The sequence below is a fragment of the Carcharhinus amblyrhynchos genome, chromosome 15 (genome assembly GCF_965287045.1).
Source record: "Carcharhinus amblyrhynchos chromosome 15, sCarAmb.v2.hapA, whole genome shotgun sequence".
Taxonomy (NCBI): domain Eukaryota; kingdom Metazoa; phylum Chordata; class Chondrichthyes; order Carcharhiniformes; family Carcharhinidae; genus Carcharhinus; species Carcharhinus amblyrhynchos.
Genome location: NC_137338.1, coordinates 33,928,017 through 33,941,608, shown reverse-complemented (window position 1 = coordinate 33,941,608; position 13,592 = coordinate 33,928,017). Strand labels below are relative to the sequence as shown.

The following is a 13,592-nucleotide window of genomic DNA, read 5'->3' as shown; positions in this document are numbered from 1 at the left end:
ATACTGTTTTACATTCTCACTCATACACATGTGGGAGTATTCTTTGAAAGGAGGATCACAATATAACGGCACAGTAGGTAAAGACAAGTCTTAACTGGACCATGAAGGTCCCTGTTTTAATCCTTCATCTCTTCTGTGCTAATTAAAAATATACAAAAATGGCAGGGAAAGAAATGGTTTATCAAATCTGGCCTCTGTAGCTCTGAGTTGGCACAAACACTCCCTACCTGCTTGGAGCCAGGTTGTCACCAGAATAAAAACCTAGAACAATAGAGGGAAATACCTGAAAAATTCCTCTCCAAACCTTTTTAAGCAATTGAAACTATTTCAGGAGATTTCATTAATTCTGATTTATACTATAGGGTGGCTCCCTCTTTCATGTTGTGATTTTTTTGTCCTGACTGGTAGCAGGTCCTGCTGTCTTTTGAAAAAATAAGGAATAGTGTTCACCACACGATCTAGTCTCTTCAATATTTTATAAACTTCAATTAAATCACCCAAGTATAGATTTATATGCACATTCACCATTCTTTCACAGACGCTGGGTCAAAACCCTGGAATTCTCTCTCTAACAGCATGTGGGTCAAACACAATGCAGTGATTCAAGAAGGAAGCTCACTACCACCTTCTCAAGGGCAACTAGGAATAGGCAATAAATGCCAGCCAACCAGCCACGCCCATGTCCCACAAATAATAAAAGAAATATATATACATACCCAATTACTTAAGTTTATTTGGTTAACTGAAGTGTTTTAAACTGGGAATCAAATCAATTGACCCAAGTAAAAGTAACTGATTTGTGCTGTGATCTCCTGTGTGAATGTCAGGTAAGAATGTGATGAGATTCATCTGTGTCACCTTCAAAGATAAATTATTCCATATTTAGTTTTACATGAGTGGCAAGGAAGTGGCTGATGCCCACGAAACAGTCCCAAAGAAGAAGTAAGTACTGTACCATCAGCAAACTAGGGAAGAAATTGATCGCAATAATGTTATCATCCATCTTATGTTACATTGCCTACTCCTTTGCTTTCTTATTTCAGAGTTTTTGTTTCAACAATCATCCCAATGACCTAATATCTGGAAACTACCTGGCAAGAGTAACCACCATGTCTGACCTGAACTATCACACACAGTCCAAATGGCAACATCACTGAAGTGTCTTGAATCGTTAAACTCATCTCAAAAAACATTAATTCAGTTGTAAGGTTCAGTAAAACCTACAACCAAATTCCTCAATGATATTATATCTGCATCAATAGAATTTAAACTAAGATATGCCAAAAAGGTAAACTGAATCAGCATAAAAACACATTCAACTGTTCTGCTTAAAATGGAAATGGACATTTGTTAAGCATCGTCTATGTTACAATTATCATAAGGATACAAATTGCCTTTGCCAAACTGTATGGGATGAGCAGAAAACTATTCTTAACACACTTTTAAAACTGACAATTCGGGATGCTGTCTTAAAAAAAGTAATATGTGTAGGGGAATACTTTCAATAAAGTCTCATCTGAAAATCTCGGCTGGGATTCTCCCAAAAAAGGTCGGGAAATGGGAGTAATTCCCACATGCTTTTTTAGTGTGCTGACCAGAGCAAATCTCTGACATTCTGAGCACTGCAGAGTGCCTCAGTAGTGTTCACTCTGGGAAGTAGGGGGCAGGGTCTATTCCTGCCCAAGAGGCCAGCGGCATTGTGCTGAGCGGGCCACTGCACATGTGCTGATCTATCAGAGCAGAGATTGGCACATGTCTACATCAACGGGGATGAAGTAAAAATGATCAAGAGCTTCAAGTTTTTAGGTGTCCAGATCACCAACAATCTGTCCTGGTCCTTCCATGCTGACACTAACATTATGAAAGCCTACCAACTTCCTCTAATTTCTCAGAAAACTAAGAAAATTTGGCTTGCCCACTACAACTCTCATCGAGTTTTACAGATGCACCATAGAGAGCATTCTTTCTGGTTGTATCACAGCTTGGTATGGCTCCTCCTTTGTCCAAGACCACAAGAAACTACAAAGGATCATGAACGAAACCCAGTCCATCACTCAAACCAGCTTTCCACCCATTGACACTGTCTACACCTTCTGCTGTTCCACAAAAGCAGCCCCCATAATTAAGGACCCCATGCACCCCAGACATTCTCTCTTCCACCTTCTACTGTGGGGGAAAAAGATACAAAAGTCTGAGGACATGTACCAACTGACTCAAGAACAGCTTCTTCCCTGTTGCTGTCAGACTTTTGAATGGACCTACCTCGTACTAAGTTGATCTTTCTCTACACCCTAGCTATGACTGTAACACTACAATCTGCACTCCATTCCTTCTCAATGTATGTTATGTTTTGTTTGTATAGCGCACAAGAAGCAATACATTTCACTGCCTTTTAATACATGTGACAATAACTCAAATCAAAATCAGCAGCATGAATAATAAAGAACCTAATGACTCCTAACAAAGAATGAGGGATGGGAGTCTCCCAGAGTAGCACTGCCTAAGGGGCATACCCCCCCACTTACCCAAGAGCTCTCTGTGGGGCCTCAATGGCCTCTAATCTCTGCAGAAGGGTCAGATGCAGCAGGTTGGGGGACACTGACAGAGGTTGTTTCACAGGATTGATGTTGGACCCAGGCCTCTGTGTGTCTCCCATGCTACTCTTTTTAGCATCATCAGCAACCGAGATCTCCATAAGAGGACAGAGGCTCCAACACTGTTGTCACCATCCTTCTATATGACAGGGAGACTTTGGTCAGATTCTAAGGCTCTGGAGAATTTCCACCAGCAGTGTGTCTACAAGAGACTCCATATAAACAAACTCCGACATTCTCACCAAAGCCCATTCGTCCAGCATTGCAACCATGATCGTGTGATGAACCATGATCTGTTGATCCAGACTCTGGTTCCATGCCAACGAATCAGCTTACAAAACAAATCCCCCTTTCACAACTTATGACACTCAATCTCAAAGAGGACACAGAAAACATTTTAAGGACACTCGGAAGGCCTTATTAAAAGGGAGACAAATTGACATGGGTGTGTGGGTTGAGCTTGTCGTTAATCAGGCTGTGTGGCAGTGCCTCATCCGACTAACTGCAACATGATCAGAAACTGACTGTACAAACTGTACTGTGGAGAAGTGATGAAAGAGGAAAGATGGACAGCAGAGCCCTGGCTCAAGGAAACTGCCTTACTCAGAGCAACTCTGTAGTTCTGGTGTTAACCTACTGAATCACCTGAAGATACACAAATCCTAAAGCCCAGCAAACGTCATCCCAATTTTGAGTGACTAAGGACAACAGCAATGGTAATTTGCATGGAGTCATTTGACTGTTGCTATGGAGCTGACTCACAATGTGCATCAAATGGCACCCACATTACACACATTCCTGCATTAAGAGAAGCCAATTTTGAACTCTAAGGAGGTCATCAATGTTTCATAATAAGTGGCCTCTTGGAAATTACCTTTCCTAACAACCAATTAAGAAATTTGAGTCTGTATTTGTCTGGCACTGCTGAACCTGAAACCTCATGAACAATGTCTAGTAGAGGAGCTCGCATTGATTTCTGTGGTTGCTTTCCCAAGTGTTTTCATTATTTGAGTAGCTCATTGAAGAAGGTAGACACTCAGGAGTTGTATATTCTCATGGAGGAGAATGTGTAGTTTACATTCCTTTTGTAAAATAAGTTTTGTTTTGAGAAATCCCCTAAATTGTGAAAGAATTTGTGACACAAACATGCTTTTCTTTGTGTATTAACTATTGTTGGGACTGGTGATCAGTGCACTCGGTTTAGTTAGATTGTATCAGCATCTACTATTACTGTTCATTATCCTGCCATATTCTTTGCTTGCCTCCTGATCTACTACCTGCAACTTTTCCAGACAGTAATTTGAATAATAAACTCCATAATAAACTGAATTGATTCCAGTAATCTGAATAATAAGCTCCATGTGGTACTTTCAAATCATAGTAAACCTCAGTAATTCGCTCAAGTTATTTTATTTGAGACTATCTAATTTCTTGTTCTCATTGTTCATTTTTGACAAACGTCAGTCACATGCTGAAGAATGCTGTTTGAAATCATTTCCCATTTTGACTGATCATTAGCATATTCAATTTAGGAAGTCTTCCATAGACAGATAAACAGTAAAAAGGTGGTCAAGAGATAAGTAGCATTGACCAAAAATTAGATTTATACATGGAGGCATAGGTATGACTGAGATACTAAATGACTACTTTGTATCCATCTTTACCAAGAAAGAAATGAAAGAAGAAGTAGTTAAAATTGATATAGAGGAGGTTTTAGTGAGGTTGACTGTACTTAAAGTTGGCACTCAAGGAGAGATGGTGACTAGGGCCAAAACTCTAGTAATGCTCTAGGAGAAACTTGTTGATTTTCTCAGCAGAAACAACACTGCCATTTCTTTGGTAAGATTTTGCCCATTGTGTCTAACTTTGGGGAAGAATGTCAAGGCAATGAAAAGAGTGCAGAAAATATTTTGGAGAATGGGCAACAGTAACGTGGATAAATTGGAGAAGCTGGGGATGTTTGCATTAAAGAAGAGAAGGTTTAGAGAAGATTTAATGGAGTTGTTCAAAGTCTTCAGGGGTCTGGATGGAGTCAATAGGCAGAAATTGTCCCTGTTGGTGGAAAGTTGAGAACCAGACAACACTGATTCAAGATCACTTGCAAAAGAAACAAAGGCAACATGAGGAAAAACCTTTATGTAGCAAATGGTTTGGATCTGGAATGCACTGCCTGAGAGTGTGATAGACGCAGATTTAGCCATGGATTTTAAAAGGAAGTTACATCTTCTAATCATTTAAAAAGGAAAAACATTGCAGGGCTATGGGGAAAAGGCCGGATCGTGGGATTAGTTGAGTAATTCTCATATAGAGAGCTAACAGAAGCATAGTGGGCCAAATGGCCTCCTTTTTTGCTCGAACCATTTTATAATTCTTTGATTTCCAAACGCTCAAAGTATTTTCCAATGTGTTGACATGAATCACTTCTTTTTTAACGCAGTCAAGTTGATCCATTTGAATAGAATATTTGATAGGTATATCGGTTGGGGAGTTATGAAACTAGTCTTCCATGAGATGTAAATTCTTTGACTTTCAACTTCCCTTTTAATGAGGTGAAAATCTTTTGTACCCACAGAAAGCAATTTGCAAACTGTCAAAACTGAGAAGAGTATCACAGTGCTCGAGGACAAACCGATTCAGCTGGAATGCAAGATCAGCAATCGGACCAAGCTGGATTCCCAACTGTCGGTGGTCTGGTATGCCCAGGGTACTCTGGATCAAATCAGACTCCCCATTCTCAGCCTGAATCGCAATTCTGTTTTTGAGTATGGCAGCTCAGAGAATAGCAGTGCAAGCCTGAGAGAAAGGCTGCAGTTTGAAAAAATGACCAACGAACTCTACAGTCTGATACTGCAAAAAGCAACTCCAGCTGACACTGGCACTTACTTCTGTTATGTGGAAGAATGGCTCCTTGACCCAAATGACGTATGGTATAAACTGGGAGAGGATCAGTCTGGACTGACTACTGTCACTGTGCAACAACCAGGTGCAGTATAGCTATTAATTTCAGTTTAGGAGAAATGCTTTATTGAAGGGTGATTTACACAACCTATTCCTGTAATTGGCAACATGAGGTCACCTTGTTGGGAATTTTAAAAGTTGCTTAAAGGAATGAGGAATGAAGTTATACAGAACATCAGCTGAAATCTGGACCACGATTCTCCCAAAACTGCTGAAATGGCGGGAAAAATGTTCTAACTCCCCACTGTTTTTGTCAGTTCGGCTTCTCACCTCAGTATCCGCACTCTGTGCAGTGGAGAGGTCCCAGTCATGAACCTCGTTAAAAACCCAAGAGGTTGGGGCCTATTCGCACCGGACTCTTGACAGCTCTGGAACTCTGCACATGCACAGTGGTCCTGATCTGTTAGACTCCTGGTTTGCAGGCAAGCTTGATCACTGGCCAGCCCGGGATCTCCACAGTGTTGCCCCTCCAGCCCCTCTCGATGGCCCAATCGTTGCCCCCACAACAATTCCCAGGCCAGCCCTGACCCCTCCCTCGTCCCCCCCTCCATTCTGGAATGCCCTGATGCACAGTCCACCCCATACCCCCGGCAGGAATGATCCCCCACCTCCCACCCCCTTACCCTGGCAGAAGCCTCCCCACTGACCCCTGCCCCCTCCCCCTCCCAGAGACAGCCCCACCCCCCGCCAGCCCTCCCCAATTACTGGCCTCCCTCCATACCAGACTGATTCTGTCTGCAAAGTGGTAGCGGGATCCCCCCCCATCCCCACTGATTGCCCCTAGGCCCTGTCCACAATAGGCTGCACTCCTTTGGCACTGCCTGACACCTGGTGGGCAGTGCCAAGGTGCCCCCTGGGCATGAGCACTTTGCTCCTTGGGCAGTGCCAGGAGGCACAGGCTGACTCTGCCATGATGCCCATGCCTAGGGGGCGCCGATTACCACCGCCTTCATTCCAGTGGGGTCTCCCACTAGTTCCCCAAATATGTGGAGCTAGTCTGAACCCCGCCGGAATGGAGTACTCCTGGCGGGGTGGGAGATTCGATCAGGACCCGATAATGAACTAATAAACATATTTAATACATTAAAAAAATTCAAATGACTCACCTGCCACCCTGCCGGTTTCCGGCATGGTCTGACCAGTGACTATTTGCCGACTCTGGGAGATGTGCGTGCGTTTCCGGTGCATGTGCAAATCCCTGTTCAAGGTCGGCGACACACATCTCCCACCACGACCTGACAGAAAAGTTGCGGTCGCGATGGGAGAATCGTGGCCCTGGTTTCTGAAATGCAATATCTTCCAGCTGACTGATGTGTGCTGAGTTAGCATCAGTTTTAAATTACAATGTTGTTTGCATTGCAAATATAGCACAAATGCGTTGCCTGTTTTGGCACCAAACCCACAGCACAACAATGCAAACATTGCCATGCTTAAACCACACATACAACGCCCAAATGAGCTATGTTGTCTAGCCTCCAAAACTATTGCCAAAACACAGTGTTCATCCAAGTGCCACAGTACACGTCGTACAAAAACCTTCCTCGCTATGTGAGTTACCCCCAATCCCACGTACAGGTAATGTGGGACTGGTAAGATTTAAGCATGTGCTCTGGTTTCCTGAAAGCTTGTGAGTGCTACCATTCTGTGCACTTCTGTGTCTCAAAGGAGTTGTTTCAGTGTCATGGGGTTAATACAATCCTGTTAGTTGGAAGATGCGATATTATTAATGTTAAGGTTGAATTTAACAAGGGCACCAGATTGCCCAGTGAAATTCAGCACACTCCATTTTACTCAGCTATGACAAAATTCACCTTATTCTGCCTGTTATATTTACATGTATCCCTCTTTCTTGGTATTCCATGTTAATTGAAAGTTTCTTTTAAAATCCATGTACAATATGCTTTGTAAAGTTTAACAGATTCTGTAAGCACTTCCTGGCCAATAACTGAACTGTGAGCAGCATTGCCCTGTTCAACAATATACGACATTTTCACAGACCAAATGCAATGGTGTGTATTCCTCATGTTTATGCAATGAGGCAGGGGAGGAAAGCATATTTGGTGGTCACAGAGCTGCCCTTAAAGGACATGAACGAGAGCTGATCTCCCATTTAAGATATTTAAGGCATCTCCCATTTAAGATAGATATGAAGAGGATTATTTTCTCTGAGGATTGTTAATCTTTGGAAATCTTTACTCCAGAAATCAATGGAGGTTGGATCATTTATAGCAGCAAAGTGATGGAAGAGGTCATCAACTGTGCTTTGAAGCATCACTTACTCAGCAATAACCTGAACCCAGATGTTCAGTTGGGTTCCGTTAGGGTCACTCAGCTCCTGATCTCATTACAGCACTGGTCAAACAGAGACAAAAAAGCTGAATGCCAAAGGTGAGGTGAGGTGACAGCCCTTGACATTAAGACAGCATTTGATCATGTGTGTATCGAGGGGCCCTCGAAAAACTGGAGTCAATGGGAATCGGGAGGGGGGTGCTCTTCAGTGGTTGGAGTCATACTTGGCCTAAAGAAAAATGGTTGTGATGAGCAGAGGTCAAACATCTCAGCTGCAGATTTCCTCAGAGTAATGTCCCCCGCCCAACCACTTTCAGCTATTTCATCACTGGCCTTTCTTCCATCATAAGGTCAGAAATGGGAATGTTTGCAGGTGACTGCACAATGTTCAGCACCATTCACAACTGCTCAGATACTGAAGCAGTTCATGTACAAATGCATAAACTGAATGGGACTAGCCATATAAACACTTTGCCTACAAAGGCTAGGAATATTGCAGAGAGAACTCACCTCCTGATCCCTAAAAGCCTGTCCACCATCTACAAGAGACAAGTTAGGAGTGTGATGGAATACTTTCCACTTGCCTGGATGAGTGCAGCTCCAGCAACACTCAAGAAGCTCAACATCCTCCAGCCTGCTTGATTGCTACTCCTTCCACAAACATTCACTCCCTCCACCACAGATGAACAGAGGCAGCAATGTGTACCATCGACAAGATACACTGTAGAAATACATCAAGATTCCTTAGGGAGCACCTTCCAAACCCATGACCACTACCATCTAGAAGGACAAGAACAGCAGATACCTGGTAACACCACCACCTGGAGGTTCCCCTCCAAGTCACGCACCATCCTGACTTGGAAAAATATCGCCACTGCTTCAATGTCACTGGGTCAAAATACTGAAATTACCTCTGTAATAGTACTGTGCTTGTGTACCTACACCTCAGGGACTGTAGTGGTTCAAGAAGGCAGCTCACCACTATCTGCTGAAGGGATGGACTATAAGTGCTTGCCTAGCCAGCGACATCCATATCCCATAATGTGAATTAAAAGAATTATGGTTGAGTCAGACAGATTTTAATCTACAAGGGAGTCCAGGTTTATAGGGACAGACAGGAAAGTGGAGTTAAGGCTATGATTAGATTAGCCATGATCTGATCAGCCATGATCTTATTAAATGTAAAAGCAGGCTCGAGAGGCCAAATGGCCTACTCCTGATTCTTATGTTCTCTTCAGAAGTATAATGAGGCATTTATACTCAAATTGCTCAAATTATAATTGTGACATTGCTTACATGTGAACCTTTAGCAAGGCACAGATGTTAGTAAATGAAAAAAAATGAAACATAGCCAAGCACAATCTAACAATATAGTTATAGCTTGCCTGAGGCAATCTCTTTAAATCTCATTAGCACTGCTGGTGTTAATATTGACTTAAACACTGTCTGACTTACTTGCAAAAAAATCTTTTGAATTGAAATAGCACCTAGACATTCATTTCTGCCTCATTTACTCACTAAATTGGTGTCCAGCTTTGGTGGCAGAAAAAGTGTGAGACATGATCAGACGTGATGGCATGACAAATGATGCTGTCTAGATAAGAATTTATTCAAGTATGCTGAGGAGCTTGGTCCTCCTGGAATAACCTAGCAAAAATTTAAATTTCTGAGAGCTATGATACAAGGTCCATTATAGCTGCACTGAAGCTAATAAACAGGCCACTATGGATTGGGATTTTTTGGAATGAGCTCCATATGACAGCCCACATTGTCCTGGGATTAAATGTGAGCCTCCAGCACTGGCTGTGTCAGTGCAGTTTTGTTACAGGGTTATCTTACTCCGAGTGTTAAACTGAAAGTTTCTATAATCTATAATTGATGTCTCTAGGCACAGGCGATGTTTGGGTTATTTCCGAGTCCTGAAGTCATGCATTTCACATGCATGTGATGGCCTCATTTTGCAGGATGTGGCCAATTAACAGGCTGCCTCTGCATTTGTTGTTCAATTAGTTGTGGCGGGCATTTCCCCAGGCTGGGCAGCCGGACCTCGACAGTGCTGGTGGCAGCTTCCAACTCTTCTGAGTTAGACTTATTAAACTAAATGAAACAAACTTAGGGACAAAGTATAAGAGTTAGCTCCTTAAAGGGGAACTGCCCAAAACTAAGACAAACCACAAATGAAATGTAAAACATTAAACCGAAAGATGATTAAGAGGGTCGATAAGGCACCCCAGTCCCTGCAGTGCCCAATGGGCACGGACGGCAGCTGGCAGCTTCCACCATGAGAGGTGTGCGAGAACTGCTGAGAGCAGTCTCTGGAACAACAGGGAAGGGTACTGCATCTGCCATTTGTGCCCATGGAGTGCTTTGAAAGTAATATGCATCTGGCTATCACAGACACCCATATCCATCCATTCAGAACTCAGGCCTGCACTGCGATATAGGCTCACAGCAGCCTTGCACTGCTGCCATATCACCAACCTTAGCAATTCCGATGTTCTGACATCCCGCTGTGAAACCATCTCCTTTCACCTGCCAGGGAGAGCAGTGGGCCCGTGCCCTGCTCGCAAGATTTATTCTCCGCTGAATAATAGAGCTTAACTGCCCTTTTAATTGCATTTTAATTGGCAACCAGCCACTGTCATGCAGGGAGCTTCAGTCATTAGGGGCCAGTTTGGGGGTAAAGTGCTTGGAGGTGGGAAGATACCATGGAACCAACATACTGTGTGTCACAATTGCAGAAAGAAAACTATTGGAGGACCTGCTTCATTCTAGTGCTATTGTAGAAAAGTATGATATGAAAGAGCAATAGTGTTCAGAATGTATCAACTTCTTTGCTTTGACTTGATCTGCCTCTTTTTTCTGCTTCTAATTCTTTCCTTTGCCTTTGCTAAAGGGGCTCTCTCATGTAGCCCTTCAGCAGCACAGAGGATTGTTACTTATTTTAACTTGTGGTCCCAGAGTCGACAAGATGTTCAGCTGTGAGAAACTACCACAGCTGGGCCCAACTCTGGCATCATCTTGAGGTCACATCTACTGCATGAATCAAAAGTCCTATCTGACTTTCTCAATTAGACTTCTCCGGTGATTACTTGATAACAAGTATGATTGTCCACCTAGGAAACTCATATTACTGGTCCGGTTCTGTGGGTCCTTGCATGGCTGAGGAGCCTGATCCTAGATCTGATCTCAGTCGTACACTTGGCAGATATTTCCGGTCAGTGGGATTGATTGTTGGACTTCAGGTTGCCGGCAGCCCTTTATCAGGCTCCTTTCCCATTAGGCTTCTTTTGCCATGAAGTGTCCTCAAAGAATTATCCCTTCAATCATAAAGTTCCTCCAGGTATGCTTCTTCTGAGCAAGGGTCTCCCAGGCAGGTGTCTATGTTGCATTTCTTGGTGTAAGCCTTCAAGATGTCTTTAAAGTGTTTCCTTTGTCCTCCTCTTGTTCGGCAGCCTTTAGCTGGGCGAAGAAGATTTGCTTTGGCAGCCGGGACTCTTGACATCTTAAATACGTGGGCAGCCCTGCCAAGTTGATTTCCGATGATCATGGTCTTGATGTTTGTGCTCTTGGCTCCTTCAAGGATGCCGATGTTAGTATGCGTGTCCTCCCAACTGTATATAAATTAGATTATAGATATATAAATTAAAAGGCCCATCTGAGTATCCCAAGTACAATAAATTACACACAGGAGGGGGCTGCAGGAACAGTCTGCTTAGAATAAGTCCCTGTCTGCATTTTTTAATCTTTCCTTCTGTTGGGTTGACCTTGGAAGAGATGTTTGAAAGTGGGCTTATTTTAGCCGTTGGCTGAGGGAAATAGTGTGAATATAAGAGTAAGTTTATTGATCCTGGCCTCCCAGTAGGAAGCAATGCTCAGAAGAGTTGTAGATTGGAGATAGGACTGCAACACTCTAACTGTGGTTCTCTGAGCTACACTGCCTTCCAGTTCGGGGACCCTCAGATAGATGAGTTTCTTTGACGGAGAGACAAATGTGTGCATTCTCAGGTCTCCACAAATGAAACATTATAACCTGTTATTTCCTTGTTTTCAATTTCACAAACAGAATTTAAAATGCAGGTGGATAAAACCGAACTGAACATTAGCGTACCGGAGAAGGACCTGTTTCAGCTCAGCTGCAATGTAACTCAGCGGACACAAGATGACTCCCAGTTTGCCGTATCTTGGTTTGCATGGAAGGTCAAAGAAGGTGCTGACCAAAGGGAGTCAATTTTAAAAATTGATCACAATTCAGTGTTTGGGTTCGATGTCTCATTGGATGGCGCTGAGGGAATGAAGGAGAGGCTGCAGTTGGAGAGACCGTCCAATGGATTCTACAGTTTGACGGTTCAGAACTCTGCCAGCAGTGACACGGGGTATTACTACTGTCACGTGGAGGAGTGGATTCAAAATGCCAACAATATCTGGTATAAACTTGGTGAAGATGAGTCTGGGCTGGTCATGGTCACTGTACAAGATAGAGGTAACTTATTGACAAAATGGTGATCGTTCCTAAATCATACGCCGTCAGTTAAATTAAATAATTTAAGTGCGTTCCCACAGCTTTGCACATGATGCGTCAGGAATCCTGGAATCCTAGAATCCCCTACATTGCAGAAGGAGGCCATTTGGTCCATCGAGTCTGCACCAACCACAATCCCACCCAGGCCCTATTCCAGTAACCCCACATATTTAACTTACTAATCCCTCTGACACTAAGAGTCAATTTAGCATGGCCAATCAATTTAAACTGCACATCTTTTGTCTATAAACCAGAGCACCCGGAGGAAACTCATGCAGACACAGAGAGAATGTGCAAACTCCACACAGACAGTGACCCGAGGCCAGAATTGGACCCGCATCCCTGGCACTGTGAGGCAGCAGTGCTAACCACTGTGCCGCTCATGAATAATTCATGAAGGTGGCTAGGTTTTGACCAGATAATAGCAAGTTATTGCAGATGTTGGAATCTGAAACAAAAACAGAAAATATTGGAAAATCTCAGCAGGCCTGACTGCATCTGTGGGGAGAGAACAGAGCCAATGTTTCAGGTCTGGATGACCCTTTGTCACACCAGCTCTGATGAAGGGTTGTCCAGACTCGAAATGTCAACTCTACTCTCTCCATAGACACAGTCAGATCTGCTGAGATTTTCCAGCATTTTCAGATTTTGACCAGCCTTGGAGGCTGATGGGAAAAATTAAAGGATTGCAGACACTTAAGAGGCCATTGAGTACCTGTTCAATCCACATGTGAGCAGTGCATTAGCTGATATTGTGGTGCTGGCTGCAAATGAGCTACAAACATAGTATCAATCTCTCAGAGCTGCAGTGAAGTGTCAGCTTATATTTGTGTTCTCTCTGTGGACAGCCATTAGCAGTCTTTTCCCCTGGTTTCTGTGGCTATGATTCATCTTTCATTCCCTCCCCCTGCAGTATAAATATCTCCCACTTTCTATGCCTTTTAGTTTTGACAAAGGGTCAGCTGGACTTGAAACGTCAGCTCTTTTCTCTTCTTACAGATGCTGCCAGACCTGCTGAGATTTTCCAGCATTTTTCCTTTTGGTAACACAATGACAGCATTGCCTCTTGAAAAGTATCATCTGAATCCTGCTTTGTGTACCCCAAGGTATCTGGGAATACGGTGGTAGGTCTGTACTGTATTTAAAATCGTTGCTGGGAATACTGGGGTGGGTCTTGAACCCAAAACCTTCTAGCTCAGAAGCAATAGCACAATCAGTGAGCCATTTCT

At 43.3% G+C, this 13,592-nt stretch overlaps 1 protein-coding gene across 1 annotated transcript in view; it reads left to right on the top strand.

The window, feature by feature from the left end:
• LOC145353228 (immunoglobulin superfamily member 3-like) overlaps nt 1-13,592 on the top strand; it is a 202,438-nt gene that overhangs the window by 178,142 nt on the left and 10,704 nt on the right. The window contains exons 8-9 of the mRNA XM_080203774.1: nt 5,167-5,577; nt 11,908-12,324. Coding sequence (XP_080059900.1) covers nt 5,167-5,577; nt 11,908-12,324 — 828 coding nt within the window. The remainder of the gene's footprint in view (nt 1-5,166; nt 5,578-11,907; nt 12,325-13,592) is intronic.